Consider the following 14,099-nt stretch of genomic DNA (forward strand, 5'->3'; position numbering starts at 1 on the left):
AAAACCCTAGAAACCTCAACAATAGTTAGTCAAATGTAGAACCATTTATTTTCTTTTCAGATCAGCATATGGAGAGCTAATAATCGAAATTAAAATATGCAATTAATTTGTTATTATTCAGCTAAAGTTAATATATTTGAAACTTACTCGTCTCTCACATAAATTTTAACAAAATAAACATTATTTGCTGATTTGAACACGTTTGTAGAAATTGTTAATATGGCAGAAATTCGTGTATCTAGTGTTGTTTAAGCTGTGAAACTAATTGACAAAACAGTAATCTATTACTAAAGAGTGCTGTGATGTGTACAAAGTCGTGAATTTTCTGGTCCCGTCCATTTAAAAGTCAATTTTTTGTGAAAAAAACTGACTAAAATAATATCTTCATATCATATTCATTCCAAGTCAACATCGAAGTTTTTGTGTTTTTTTTTTCCTTACGTTCATCTACTTTGTTTATTATGAATTTGATTGTATTCTGCCCTCAGTGACATACAATCAAATTAAGTATAACAGGTAACATTCTCAAAGTCTTTTTCATTATTCTCATATTTTCACATTGCATGGATTATAACCTGCTTACTTTTTTGTGCTTTAAACGAAATCTTGACTTGATACTATTAAAACGTATAATTTTAGAATATTTATCAAAATATTCATATTCTTGTACCTGTAAATACGTTAAAGATTTAAAATATTTTTAAGATAATATATTTTTTGAATTACTTACAATATTATGTTAGTGATTCTTTTTATATGAGTTACATACTGAATGAATACAGATCATTGAATGAGAAAAATTAAATCCATCAATAAACCTTTCAATATTTCAATCTTTATGTTTTAAGTTAGCGCATATTAATATAATTTCTGATTTTCATCTTACGCTATAGTAAACAGCTTATAATTAACATGTTGTAGTATTTACTTCGTTATTACAGGTTATTACAACGAGATATTGTCATGGATCTACATGGATCCCATGCAATTATACAACTTGTGTGTCACGGTATACAAACAAAGTGGTAGTGGTAATTGACATAAAACAAAAGTGTGTTGGTGTGCCCTGGCAGGTATTATATTTTGGAGCCACTGGGCTATGGCCAACCTGAATTTTGAGCAGCCTCCACGCAGTATTGCGAATACAAGCCTTACTTCGCGCGCGGGTGGTGGGGGGGGCTTAAATTCGTCGACCCTTGCGGGTCATGTCACGCCCACATCGGGCATGTTCTCAGGCTCATCTGCGAGTACTTCAAGTACAGCGAACTCTGTGGTAGTGGTTACCAACGTTTATCCTGGTGCATCAGGATCAGGAGGCACGCAGACCAGTCATCAATCCCAACAACAACAGCTCTCTCCTATGAGTAGCAGAGGGCTGTTTGGACAAAGGGCTTTCACAGATAGACGTACAATGCCTGCTCTTGGGTTAGTTGACTAAAAGATTATATTCAAAATAAAATGTTTAACACGTTGAGCGCCACGCTCATTTTCAAGGAAGTCCCCGTCAGGCCACGCTCATTTTCAAGGAAGTCCCTGTCAGGCGACACGCGCCGCTTAGAAATATCATGTTATACTCTGACAGCCAGCGGTGGCTAAAACGGCGTCCTAAACAAAAAATCTAGTGTCTGCCACCGATGGCGGACGTGGCCCTCAACGTGTTAACACATTGTTTACCGGCAATTTTTCTAAGAATTTATGTCATGTCACCGGTTATTACTTCATAATTGGATAGAAACGTAAGATTATATACAAATATAATATTTTCCTTTTAAATAGTGTGATGCAAAAAAAATCGCATCACGAGTTTATTTGTGACCGGCCAGCAACGTTTGGCCATGAAATCACAAGTTTACTTGTGATCAGTCAACGAAGTGTTAAATGAATTAATTGTCATATTGCTATTATATATAATTCATTTATTTTTTGATAACATATCACGGTTTCTGTTTGTACAAAAAGTATTTCATGGCGTTCATTGACTGATAATACAAATAAATACTTTGATCAAAGAACAAATAAAAAAGACAAAAAGGATATCCTGTACTATTCATTTGATTTCAACTTTTAAATTAAAATTATGGTCTATTAAAAATAAAAATATTTAAAAATATACGTTGTTAATATGCAGATGATAAATGTGTAATATTTTACAGAACCTCAAATCCAATGGGTAGTATGGGCAGTTTTGGTATACCTCCAAGTCGCAACTACGGATCTCAAGGTGCGATTAATAATTTCCATTCTGTATTTGGGAGTGGAGGAGGTGGAGATACAAGTACACCCCCTCTATTAGACCTTTCGGAATTTCCATCCTTGACAAATAGAGGCCAGGGTGATTCCATGCCTCAGCCTAGTCCCATGCCTGGAAAACAACCGTATGGTTAGTGGTCATAAGATAAATTAGGGATGACTTTTCTGTTGCAAGAATTAATGTAAATATTGATTTTGTGTACACATTGGCATATTTTTTTATATATCACCAATAATTCTAAAATATAAATTTTGAATATTGTCATATGATCTATATATTAAATGATTTGTATATAAAAATAACATATTATTGTATATTACAGTTGGAATGGTAAAGCAACCAACATCAGAGTCGAGTGAATTTACTATGAGTTCAGAAGATTTTCCTGCTTTACCAGGCACACAAAACAGAGAAGGTCCATCACCAGGTGGAAGTGTTTCTGGAGATAAAAGTATATCCGTTGGTTTAGGCCCAGAAATTGGTCAGGATGTATTGCAAGCAAATAGAGCACCTGGATCTGAGAAATCTCAGTCGTCTAAAAGAGGCATTCAAACATCTCCAGATGGTAAACAAAGAATCTCGATGTAAAGTGAATTTATCATTGTTAGCTTATGAATTTTTAAAATTAATTATTTTTTTTTTATTTTTTTTAATTTTGTTTTATTATTTCTTATTGTATGCAACACATGATTATTCTGATATACATTTAAAATGAAATGTTAATAAATTTTCTTTGTTTAATAATTCTATAAAAATGTATGTATTTATAGGAAAGGTGACAAATATACCTGCGAGTATGGTAAAGGATCAATTTGGAATGGTTGGTCTCTTAACTTTTATCAGAGCGGCAGAAACAGATCCAAATTTAGTATCTTTGGCATTAGGACAAGATCTTACTGCATTAGGATTGAATCTTAATTCTCCTGAAAATTTGTATCAAAATTTTGGTGGTCCTTGGGCAGAAACACCGTGTAGACCACAGGATATTGACTTTCATGTACCGCCAGAATATCTTATTAATTCAGCAATAAGGTAGTACTTTAATTGCTATAACATTAGATATATTTTATATGATTTGGAATGTTGTAGCTTTAATATATAATGCATTTTTTTAGGGATAAGTTAGCACCAGTTAAACTAAATCGGTACAAAGATGATCTACTATTTTATATGTTTTATACAAATGTTGGTGACGTCTTGCAACTGGCAGCTGCAGCAGAATTGTAAGTAAAGCAAAAGTATCGTATCAAATGATTTGAATATATTGAAAAAACATTATAAAAATATTGTTTGATTTGGTATTTTTAAGGTACAGCAGGGAATGGAGATATCACATGGAGGAAAAAGTGTGGATAACGCAAGCCCCTGGATTAGGACTTGTAGAAAAAACATCGACATATGAACGTGGTACTTACTATTATTTTGATGCGCAAAACTGGAGGAAGGTAGCTAAGGAATTCCATCTGGATTATACAAAACTAGAAAGTAGACCTCATCTTCCCACTGGTTTTCATCAAAGCCAGCCTTGACTACAGGTATGAAATAAATTTGCATTATTTTTTATAAAAGTTATCAATAGAAGTTGAATGTATGAGTGTATTTTGATATTTCTTGAATGTAAATAAAATAATAATAGTATAGAACAAGCATAAATAAAAAAAAAAAGAATATATTTATTATTTTGTTTTAGATCTGTCTGCAGAAAGTTATGCTGTCTTTAAGCTGGAGAGGAATCAGCTATTGTATAAATGAACAAATTTAATAATCTTTAATAAAAATATAAAATTTGAAGAGTAATAAAATCTTTGTTAAGAATTCCAATCCTATTAACAATATTATACATCATTATTCAAACGACTTGTTTAATACGTTAAGTGCAACAACACGCTCAATATGTTTGATAGATGAATAAATCATAAAAAGTGTTACATTATTAAAACGCAATGTGCAATTGATACGTGGTTGTGCAAATTGGCATTTGTCAACCGATTTTTCTAAAGTCCCTAGATATTTAAACAGTTAAAATATAATTCATGCTTAAACGGAAAGTCTAGTGCCAATCCCTAGTGGCACTTAACGTGTTATTATGTTGCTATTTTATTGTCCAGATAACATCATTAAGTGACCTTCTTATTTGTTTTCTTTTATTGTTTATGATATAAGGTTGATTACACTTTCGGAAGCATTTATGAAATAATTTTCAATATAATTCCGACTGTTATTTTCACATTCGTTCAAATAATACCTAAAAATTAAAAATATTATTAATCAATATTATTTTTATATTAGAAATTTATTTGATGAAAATAAAAATATTATTTTATACCTTTTTATGATAAAGAAAAAGAATAATTTATTAAAAGATTACCTGTAATTTACCATTATGCCACAACTATTTGCAATACCTCGTGGCGAAGAATCAGCCATCCAATTTATTCTCCACATGATAGCTCCATTTCGCAAATGAAAATTTGCTATGATAAAATAACAATTAAAATCAATGCAAAACAATTAGGTGTTACGAAATACATACCAACATTATTTAAAGCATAACTACGACGTTTTTCTTTATACAGGTACCATGCACATGCCCGAAGTAATGGCTTTTTAAGAAAATTTGATAATTGTTCGTCAGATGTCCATAATGAATTATTAAAAACTTTTTTTAATGTTAGAAATATATCATTTGTTTGAAGAATATTTTTTATAGATTCTTGCTCTTCTAATGTAAATATGAAAGAAATATCTAAAACAAAAAAAAGAGACGGATATTTATATATTTACATATGTATGTGTGTATGTATATTTCAAACAATTTCAGTCTTTACCTTGTTTCATCTTTTCTAATAACCATATTCTAAAATTAGGAATAGGAGATAAACTAGATAATTCATGTATCATTGGAAATTCTGTAACCACTTCATTAGCTACCTCCTTAATAAGGTAATTACCTAATTCAATACCCTAGAACATTTTAAATCTATAGTGTTGTGTGTAATATTTTGTCCTCTGTATCTTTTACACTTAGAAATAAATAATAAAAATAATAATAATAAAAAGTATTTTATAAATAATTATAATATAAAAAATATTTTTTTATTTTTACTTGCAATCCTCTTTGTGTGGATGCTATTGAATAAAATATTGCTGCTGTTATTTTTGATTTATCTTCTTCTAAATACGACGTAACTTTTGTTCCTACTCTTCCTAGAATTCTCTGTTCAGCTTCTTCAATTCCTTTAACACTATCTACAAATATGTATAATTATTTATTTATAATAATGATAATTAAAAGTATAATGCATATATAAGAGAAAATAAAAATTAAAAATTTACTTGGTATAGTATCACACAATGCTGTGTGAAGTACAACAAGCGGTTCTCTTGGCATAGATGGATGCGTAAATATATAACATCTTCTATATGGCCCAACTCTTCGTTTTAAATCTACCCAATTTCTTATAGGATGTATCGCTTCATAATCTGAAACCTTATAATTAAAAATAAATATTTCAGTAATAAAATTAATACATAAATTATATTACTGATATATTTTTATATATACATATACATATATACCTTTTGCAATATATCACAAGAACTTTCCCATGTTATTCGTTCTAAATGCAAAAATCCTACTGAAAACCATAACAATAATAAACCTTGGAGTGTAAGATTCAGTTGTTGGATCAGAAAATTTTTCTCACTGTCATTTGTTTCTGATATTAATTCCTAATCAAATCTTTATGTTACTCTATTATATTATAAAATTATTTATTATTTAATACTTACTAAAATGTCTGTTCTTAGATCAACTAAAAATTTAACACCATATTTAAGACGTCCCATGATAATAAATAACCATTGATAATGTGGTATAAGAGTACTTTGTAGATTTCTTTCGTGAATAATCATTTGTCTTTCGTTATTCAACTATAACAAAAATGATATATAATTGTGTGTATGATATTTATAATTAAATTATAAATTTATGAATAATTTTTGTAAATTCATTAAATATACATACTTCTGTACGAAGAAGTTTTTTTACATTTTCGAGTACACTGTCATGTTCAATTGCATAATTTTTAGCTAATACTTGCAAAATATATTGTTTTTGTTCTTTTTTACTTTCCACATACGTGTGACATAGGTTTCGTACTTTATTCTGTAATAAAAATATTTACTAATTATATTATTTTTTTTACAGAGTATTTCTCAATTTTTATTATAGAATATTAACCTCCATTATCCATTTACTTATATTAGTATCTTTTAATTTAAAAATTTCTTTTAATTCTTCTTTAATATGTACATTGAAATTAGCATTAGTATATAAAAATGAATTATTAAACAAATTTTGTGGAGATTTACGATTTAAGATTAATTTACACTTAGATGCACATTTATCGAAAATTTTTAAACGTTCTACTAAACGTAACATTATAGAATAATAAAAACTGTATGTATTAATTATTCTGAACTTTAACTTTTTACACTTGATTTTTTATTATATTAATATTATATGAAAATAAACATTCCATTACACAGTTTCTGCGCAACTTGATTGTTTTAATGAAAAAGTAAATATATGTATTTATTCCTTTCTAATTTTATGTGTACAAAATAAACGCAAAGTCATATCTTATTTAACATTTTTACTATGCTAACAAACGTAATAGTACAGAAGTGTACTATAAAAATTTTTTAATCAAGAAATATTTTAATTAATAATAAATAATATTAATGAAGCTATTAAATTTTTGTATGATTACTTTATTAAAAACATTAAAATTTATTTTCAATATGATTTATTGTAAAATCATATTTTTTATAAGCCTTTATAATGTTAAATTTTTTAGCAATCAAAAATCCCGCTTAATTTTACAATTATACAGTATATATTTATGCAGTGATCCCAGAGACTTTAGTTCGTCTGATCGACACAGGGGCGTAAAATTATCGTACGTCCCGGGAAAAATTTGAAATCCGATAATTTCTCAGGCGAGATTTTCAAAATGTGGAAAATTTTTTTTTTTAGTCATCAAGTTCAAAACCCTATCGTAAAAACGGTAAAAACGGCGTACCGCAGGGAGAAATACTTGTTCATACAGAGATCGTACACGGATCGTGGTGGTAGTAGTAGGGGTGCACCTGCAAAATTTCATGACTAAAAAAAAAAAAAGGTCATCAAGTTTTCGAAATTCCAAATTGGATCGTACAGGCTGAATTTTGGATCGTACAAGGCCTCAAATTATCGTACGCGTACGATAATTATTGTACGAATGGGATCACTGTATTTATGTTAAAATTCGGAATATGATGCTATATAGTAAGTATCTGATTGGTCAATATTTATTGGGTATAATTTTATTAATCAGTGTTACCAAATGAATATCCAAATTTTTTCTAGGGACATTTTGCTTTCGAGTATATAAGTGAAGTTGCTATGGTACCACTTCCATTTGGATCGTTCCCTCCGCCATGGTAAGTTCAGAAATCTTTTATACTAAATTTGAATCTACTTTTATTTATTGCATCCTATTAAATATATTACAATATAATCACATATATTATTTCAAAATGCATTATTCATACTTTGCGTATATTATTTATTAACTATAATAATATTAAATATCGTATTGAACATTTATATTTCATGTTGCACATGGGTTTCTGCGCCATGAGCACATGTTTCAAGAACTTTATAATTTCATATGATGATTTAGAAATTAATGTTTATGGTTTATATCTGAATAACCATGAAGAAATTATTCTAGGGCGGTCTGATATTCTATTAAAAAAATAAATCAAGAAATTTAATTTATTACGTATCTAATATTACATCTGGTTTTATAGTCGCACAGGAAGTTCAGTGCCCCCCGCCATGGGTCTATGGGATTCTATCCTAAAAAAAGATCCCAGCGGCATCGCGGAAAAGTTAAGGCTTTCCCTAAAGATGATCCGAACAAACCTGTTCACTTAACGGCTTTTGTTGGATACAAAGCTGGTATGACGCATGTTGTACGCGAAGCTGATAGGCCTGGATCAAGTAAGTTTTTGCATAAGCGATATATTTTTCTTCTGGTATATTATAATTATTAATAGGCATTAGGAACTCGAAAATTCATTGCCGCAAATACCAAATCCCGCCATTGTTCCCGTCCCCGAGCGCGATTCTTCCATTCGCGGCCTTCGTATCCTACTTCTTTCAGGCCCCTTTTAATATTATCCTCCCATCTACGTTTCGGTCTACATAATGGTTTTTTCCCATTTGGGAATGTTTCTGATATATATTCTTTTTTTATCGACACTTTCCAATATCTGATAGATACAGAAATGTATCAGTCGGATTTGGTAGCGGGGCGAAAGCTGCTTGATTTTGTGCAGTATATTCCTGCGGTGTCGGAAATCAATTCTGTACTCTGCATTTGTAGAGATAACGGAAGCACGGCATATTCCATAAACTCTTTGGAGCCCATTGGGCAATGACCACTGAGACAAACCATGTTGGGCACAGATTCTTTTTTAAACATTATTAGAGAAATATCTTTATTAAATATGTTATACCTTAATATATATTATTGTGCATATAAATTCTCACATTTATACTTTTTCTTCTAGAGGTGAATAAAAAAGAGATTGTAGAAGCAGTTACAATTCTTGAAACGCCACCTATGATCGTTGTTGGTGTTGTTGGGTACATTGAAACCCCACATGGTCTTCGTGCACTTACAACGGTATGGGCAGAACATCTTTCTGAAGATTGTCGTAGACGCTTCTACAAGAACTGGTAAGAGTATAGAATTTATAATTTTAATAATGTGCATATATCTCTTGAGACATGTGAATTAAATTTATCTTTGAATTAGCTCTCCGCTCGTTAGATGAGAGTTATATTTCGGATATTGCCACCGAGTTCTATAATGGCTTGTTTTTATCGGCTTATCCGAGAAATGTGTTCAATCTCCGCTCATTTTGATGAGATTGGCACGTTACAGATCCAATTGTGTAGATGCACACATTGAAACATAGAAAGGAATTTTGATTACTTTTGTGCAGGTACAAGAGTAAGAAGAAGGCTTTTACTAAAGCCTCTAAAAAATGGCAGGATGATCTTGGTCGTAAATCTATTGAAAAAGATTTTAAGAAAATTATGAAGTACTGTAAGGTCGTACGCATCATTGCTCATACGCAGGTAATCTTCATGAATATTAAAATTATATTAAGAAATATATAATAATTGTATCAGTCTTAAACAAAATGTGTTTTGCTTAAGTAGATGAAATTGTTGAGACAACGTCAAAAGAAAGCTCATATTATGGAGATTCAATTGAATGGAGGAACTATTGATCAAAAAGTTCAATGGGCTCGTGAACACCTTGAAAAACCTGTACCTATTAATAATGTGTTTGCACCCGATGAAATGATTGATGTTATTGGAGTGACTAAAGGAAAGGGATATAAAGGTATGTTATCCGAATATATATATTCTTGAATGTGACCACATTTAAAAATTATATGAAATCATTTCATTATTAATTATAATTTGGACTATGATGATAAAGCATGATGTGTCATTATCTGATAAACTGAAGATACCTCATGTTTGCTGCCTTCCTTCTGATGTCCCCTTTATTTTATTCGTCATTTAATTTTAAACATGCATATCATATCTGTATGATGATTTTTCTCTTAAAGTTAATTAATATATATTTTTTTATATTATAATAGGTGTTACATCTCGTTGGCATACTAAGAAATTGCCACGCAAAACTCACAAAGGTTTGAGAAAAGTTGCTTGCATTGGTGCATGGCATCCAAGTCGCGTTTCATTCACTGTAGCACGTGCTGGACAAAAAGGATACCATCATCGCACAGAAATGAATAAAAAGATTTATCGTATTGGTCAAGGTATACACACGAAGGATGGCAAGGTAATTTTTCTTTTCCTTTTTATTAAAGAAACTACACACACCACATACTTTAATTTATATTGCCCATTTCCCCGCAATAGCATTTCTTTTTAATAGAAGTGTGTTTGCGTATTATTCAAAATGGGCTAGAGTAATGATTTCTCGTCATAGTACCTAGGGTATCATTGTTGTATTTTAGGTCTCCTATGAAAGCAACAATTCTAAATAAACAAATTAGAATCTTTATTTTCAAATTGTTAATTATGTGATTACTAAATATATATTTTATTACAGATTATTAAAAATAATGCTTCAACGGAGTATGATCTTACTGAAAAAACTATTACTCCCATGGGTGGTTTTCCACATTATGGTGAAGTTAACAATGACTTCATTATGATCAAAGGTTGTTGTATGGGACCAAAGAAACGTGTCATTACGCTTCGTAAGGTAAAACTATATATTGTTTATATATATCTAAGTCAGTTAATGTAATTTAATATGATGAGATACTTCGAGCCTTATTGTTGACAAACATATGATACTTAATGATAGGACTGATCAAATATGCTAATGATACAAAAAGATTTATTTTTAACTATATTATAACTAAAATTAATTATTATTTTAGTCTTTATTGGTACACACGAAACGATCTGCTTTGGAAAAGATCAATTTGAAATTCATCGATACAAGTTCGAAGTTTGGACATGGTCGTTTCCAAACAGCTGCAGACAAGGTATCCTTTATGGGTCAACTCAAGAAAGATCGTCTTCGAGAAGAGCAAGCTCAAGCTACTACTGCAGCTCCTGCAACTGCCAGTGCATAATAAAATTGACTTTGTTCATTTTGACCAAAATAAAAATATAAATCAATCAACAAATTGTTATCATTTAAATTTTTTCAAAATATTATAAGAAATTAATATGAACTAGATTATTTAGTGAACATATTAAAAGTTTATTAGTAATGAAGTAGAAGCAAATTTAATTTAACTCTGAGCGTGTGTATTTTGAACAATAAATGTGGATTATATTACATGATGCGTGTATAGTAACGTAATCAGACATATATATCTAATAAATCTTACAACGAAGAGAATAAGTTTATCGATTGTTTAGGTTTTGAAGGGCCATGTTATACAGAGATTACTTGTATTATAATACCTACTAACGTGAAAGAGTTATAAACATACTTTAGTTTATAACCAATGCTATAGGCACATGGTTAGGTTAGAGTATTGCTGTTTCCTATTGCACTTTTAGTTCATATTTTGTCCATATATGTCGCTGAAGTCACACACGCTTTGAGTGAAAAATGGTGAATTGAACGAAGAACACGTAACAGTTTGGAAATATTTCAGAACATATTAATGTGTACGTAAATTTGTGCTTTTGAAGCCTATCTCTTAAAAGCGTTTATAGAGACATCTGATAGTAAAATTTGGATAAACTTGTCTTTAAGATTTAATATTTAAGTAGGAACTGATAGAAATTTATAGATCATGGAGTAAGTTAATAGTAGATTTTTCGAGAATGTTTGGTGATTTTACTTACACAATATTAAAGGAGTTCTTTTTGTACGAAAGTATATATTATTCGATTATTAAGTGTTTCCGTTGTAAGAAATAGCAAGAAAACGGATACTTATCATTTTGTATTTATACGTGATGTTCTTCTATTATTATATAGTTAAGAAATTAGTGTAGATTTTCAGTTCATGGGTGCTTCATATACAAGAAAAATTAATACGAAAATGAATAGGTATGTTTAATATATATATTTCATTTAACTTTAAAAATTTGATTATTAATAATTTGGATTGAGTACATTTATATGTTATCCATAAGTGTCATTACATATAACAATTATTGTGTCTTTATTTTAGCCCTACTTCAAATTCAGAAAAAACAAGTGGAGATAGCCATCCTAGCAGTAGTGCAAGGCCATTGTCTATAGAAGGGCCACGTACTTCAAATAATCCACCACAGGTAATGCCAGAACAACCAAAACAACCTAATGATCTTCAAGGTCTTCTGCGATTTGCTGTTGAAGCATCACAAGCAGGAGGTACTACATACGAACCTCAATTTCAACCTTTGGATGAAGAAGTATGAATTTAAATGGATAGTTATTGATTACTGTATTTAAAGATGTTAGTTATTGTGATATTTTATTTATGTTTTACAGAAGAAAAAGTTCTTAAGTGAAGCTTTATCTTCATTAACTGTAAATGTGATAGAAGAATTACAAAAATCTATTAAAACATTATCAAATGTTGCGGATCTCCGACCTGATGGTAACTCATCTGAATATGATGCAGCTCTTGAGCGAATTGCAGATTTCGTTGATAGTATTGACGTTGCCAATGATTTTTACAAAATTGGTGGTTTTTCAATATTTGGCCCGTGTCTTAATTCTTCTCACAGTAGCATCAGATGGAGAACAGCAGATATAATTGCGGAGTTGACACAAAATAATCCATTTTGTCAACAAAGAATTTTAGAATGCGGATTATTTCCAATATTATTAGAAATGGTAGATAAAGATCCTTCAGAAGCTGCAAGAATCAAATCTTTATATGCTATATCATGTATGTACAAAGAATTTTTTTAATAATTATAAACATTTAAATTCATTATTAAAAAATATTATTAATATTTATATTATATATAGGTATTGTAAGAGGACAACCAATGTCTTTACAATACATGGATAAAAACGATGGTTATTCTGTTCTTTTAAGAGCTATGCAAAGTTCGGTGAAAAAATTACAGATTAAATCTGCCTTTTTACTCTCATCACTCTGTAACAAAGATAATTCAGATAATTTAAAAATTACTTTAGTTAATATGGGATTAATTGAACAAACAGCTGGATTACTTGGATCAAATAATATTTCTCCAGAAATAAGGTAATAGATATAATTATAATAAATATAATAACAAAAATATACATATATTTGAATACATTTTTAATTAAATTAATATATTTATGTTGAAAATGTTTTTTTATGTAAATATAATAATAATTATATTTTTTTTCAGAGAACAATTATTAAATATTCTTACCGGTTTAACAAATAATACCTTTTTACCTGCATTGCGGGAATGTCGCAAACCAAAACTCTGTTTGAAATTAATACTTGAACAATGCTTAAAAGAATTAACATCAGAAGATAAAGAAGAAATAGATATGTGTAATCAATTATTAGACAAAATATTTTCTGACAGTGATATTGTTGAAGAAAGATAAAAATAATATATTAATAATTGTATTACTTCAAATTATGATTGTAAAAAGCAATTTAATAACAAGGATAACAAGAACAATGTCTCTAGAATAATATCGTTTTAATGCTTCGATTTGTTTTATTCTAACTTATTAAATATAAGCAAAAATGATAAACTATTAAATATCTTATATATTTCTGTATAACTTTTTTTATTCACATTTATTTTACTTATGTTTAAGATGATGCTTGTATGTGTTTCGCAACTATGTTTTTTAAATATTTATCTTTAACGTCAAATTATGCTAATTTATTCTTAAGTCATCTTAATTAATGCCGCTTTTTTCATATACATATAAATATGCGCCATTAGCATATTTAATTGCACAGTGGTGTGTAATATATACATATATCCTGCAGTCAAGCAAATATATATATATATATATATATATATATATATATATATATATATATATATCCTTTGACAAAAGTTCCCCCTTCATGCAACCAAAATTTTTTTTGTACGTGGTTTATCTTATCCCTCCGATTCTTTTATCCATAAAAATTTCAATATATTTAATAATATTTATACGTAACAGCAAAAAAATGAAAATCCAATGAAATCTTTAAAACAAATAATAAGCCAATGGCAGCAGTTTTTTTATTATACGATTATAAGATTATACATTGTGAAACTAAAA

At 29.3% G+C, this 14,099-nt stretch overlaps 4 protein-coding genes and 1 non-coding gene across 12 annotated transcripts; 4 read left to right on the forward strand and 1 right to left on the reverse strand.

The window, feature by feature from the left end:
• Positions 1 to 85: 85 nt before the first annotated feature.
• Positions 86 to 4,053, forward strand: Rga (CCR4-NOT transcription complex subunit regena). Of its 3 annotated transcripts, XM_015316693.2 has the most exons (8): positions 87 to 516; positions 942 to 1,425; positions 2,154 to 2,380; positions 2,574 to 2,816; positions 3,022 to 3,283; positions 3,367 to 3,474; positions 3,561 to 3,786; positions 3,942 to 4,053. In XM_015316693.2, exons 2-7 carry the CDS (start codon positions 1,100 to 1,102, stop codon positions 3,778 to 3,780), a joined length of 1,386 nt encoding a protein of 461 aa, XP_015172179.1. In that variant the 5' UTR covers positions 87 to 516; positions 942 to 1,099; the 3' UTR covers positions 3,781 to 3,786; positions 3,942 to 4,053. The 3 variants fall into 3 exon arrangements, with proteins under 3 accessions (XP_089034287.1, XP_089034288.1, XP_015172179.1); XM_089178161.1 differs by having other exon boundaries at positions 86 to 516; positions 3,561 to 4,053; XM_089178162.1 differs by having other exon boundaries at positions 86 to 516; positions 1,074 to 1,425; positions 3,561 to 4,053.
• LOC107064255 (malonyl-CoA decarboxylase, mitochondrial) lies at positions 1,900 to 6,912 on the reverse strand. Of its 3 annotated transcripts, XR_016178470.1 has the most exons (11): positions 6,495 to 6,912; positions 6,279 to 6,419; positions 6,044 to 6,184; positions 5,831 to 5,983; positions 5,588 to 5,741; positions 5,358 to 5,500; positions 5,080 to 5,215; positions 4,785 to 4,997; positions 4,620 to 4,725; positions 3,667 to 3,780; positions 1,900 to 2,362 (listed from the first exon to the last, which is right to left on the reverse strand). XR_016178470.1 is itself a non-coding variant. In XM_089178160.1 (10 exons), the coding sequence occupies exons 1-10, from the start codon at positions 6,693 to 6,695 to the stop codon at positions 3,765 to 3,767; spliced, it is 1,404 nt and encodes a 467-aa protein (XP_089034286.1). In that variant the 5' UTR covers positions 6,696 to 6,912; the 3' UTR covers positions 3,642 to 3,764. The 3 variants fall into 3 exon arrangements, 2 of the variants coding, with proteins under 2 accessions (XP_089034286.1, XP_015172178.1); XM_089178160.1 differs by lacking the exon at positions 1,900 to 2,362 and having other exon boundaries at positions 3,642 to 3,780; XM_015316692.2 differs by lacking the exons at positions 1,900 to 2,362; positions 3,667 to 3,780 and adding an exon at positions 4,037 to 4,496 and having other exon boundaries at positions 6,495 to 6,911.
• A 784-nt stretch (positions 6,913 to 7,696) lies between these two features.
• Positions 7,697 to 11,050, forward strand: RpL3 (ribosomal protein L3). The gene is made up of 8 exons (XM_015316688.2): positions 7,697 to 7,738; positions 8,111 to 8,303; positions 8,876 to 9,044; positions 9,314 to 9,449; positions 9,534 to 9,720; positions 9,986 to 10,188; positions 10,462 to 10,617; positions 10,799 to 11,050. The coding sequence occupies exons 1-8, from the start codon at positions 7,736 to 7,738 to the stop codon at positions 10,994 to 10,996; spliced, it is 1,245 nt and encodes a 414-aa protein (XP_015172174.1). The 5' UTR covers positions 7,697 to 7,735; the 3' UTR covers positions 10,997 to 11,050.
• LOC149030692 (small nucleolar RNA U43) lies at positions 7,969 to 8,045 on the forward strand. The gene has a single exon (XR_016178545.1). It is a non-coding gene; the product is annotated as a small nucleolar RNA U43 (small nucleolar RNA).
• A 388-nt stretch (positions 11,051 to 11,438) lies between the features above and the next one.
• Positions 11,439 to 13,604, forward strand: LOC107064254 (hsp70-binding protein 1). 4 transcript variants are annotated; one of them, XM_015316689.2, is made up of 6 exons: positions 11,439 to 11,543; positions 11,876 to 11,930; positions 12,055 to 12,277; positions 12,357 to 12,759; positions 12,843 to 13,080; positions 13,214 to 13,604. In XM_015316689.2, the coding sequence occupies exons 1-6, from the start codon at positions 11,540 to 11,542 to the stop codon at positions 13,419 to 13,421; spliced, it is 1,131 nt and encodes a 376-aa protein (XP_015172175.1). In that variant the 5' UTR covers positions 11,439 to 11,539; the 3' UTR covers positions 13,422 to 13,604. The 4 variants fall into 4 exon arrangements, with proteins under 4 accessions (XP_015172175.1, XP_089034303.1, XP_015172176.1 ...); XM_089178177.1 differs by having other exon boundaries at positions 11,440 to 11,543; positions 11,884 to 11,930; XM_089178176.1 differs by having other exon boundaries at positions 11,453 to 11,543; positions 11,871 to 11,930.
• The last annotated feature ends 495 nt before the right edge of the window (positions 13,605 to 14,099 follow it).

The sequence above is a fragment of the Polistes dominula genome, unplaced genomic scaffold, assembly GCF_049000335.1.
Source record: "Polistes dominula isolate Pdom_NZ unplaced genomic scaffold, Pdom_raw_medaka contig_77, whole genome shotgun sequence".
NCBI classification, from domain to species: domain Eukaryota; kingdom Metazoa; phylum Arthropoda; class Insecta; order Hymenoptera; family Vespidae; genus Polistes; species Polistes dominula.

Bases quoted from the DNA above. Each gene is read 5' to 3' on its own strand.
- Rga (XM_089178161.1), top strand. From the start codon at position 1,100: ATGGCCAACCTGAATTTTGAGCAGCCTCCACGCAGTATTGCGAATACA. The intron at 2,817-3,021 runs GTAAACAAAGAA...ATGTATTTATAG, and splicing joins CATTCAAACATCTCCAGATG to GAAAGGTGACAAATATACCT. The intron at 3,475-3,560 runs GTAAGTAAAGCA...GGTATTTTTAAG, and splicing joins CTGGCAGCTGCAGCAGAATT to GTACAGCAGGGAATGGAGAT.
- LOC107064255 (XM_015316692.2), bottom strand. From the start codon at position 6,695: ATGTTACGTTTAGTAGAACGTTTAAAAATTTTCGATAAATGTGCATCT. The intron at 6,185-6,278 runs GTATGTATATTT...TTTTTGTTATAG, and splicing joins AAAAACTTCTTCGTACAGAA to TTGAATAACGAAAGACAAAT. The intron at 4,497-4,619 runs GTAATCTTTTAA...TTTAATTTTTAG, and splicing joins GGCATAATGGTAAATTACAG to GTATTATTTGAACGAATGTG.
- RpL3 (XM_015316688.2), top strand. The intron at 9,045-9,313 runs GTAAGAGTATAG...ACTTTTGTGCAG, and splicing joins AGACGCTTCTACAAGAACTG to GTACAAGAGTAAGAAGAAGG. The intron at 10,618-10,798 runs GTAAAACTATAT...TTATTATTTTAG, and splicing joins GTGTCATTACGCTTCGTAAG to TCTTTATTGGTACACACGAA.
- LOC107064254 (XM_015316689.2), top strand. The intron at 11,931-12,054 runs GTATGTTTAATA...TCTTTATTTTAG, and splicing joins ATTAATACGAAAATGAATAG to CCCTACTTCAAATTCAGAAA. The intron at 13,081-13,213 runs GTAATAGATATA...ATTTTTTTTCAG, and splicing joins AATATTTCTCCAGAAATAAG to AGAACAATTATTAAATATTC.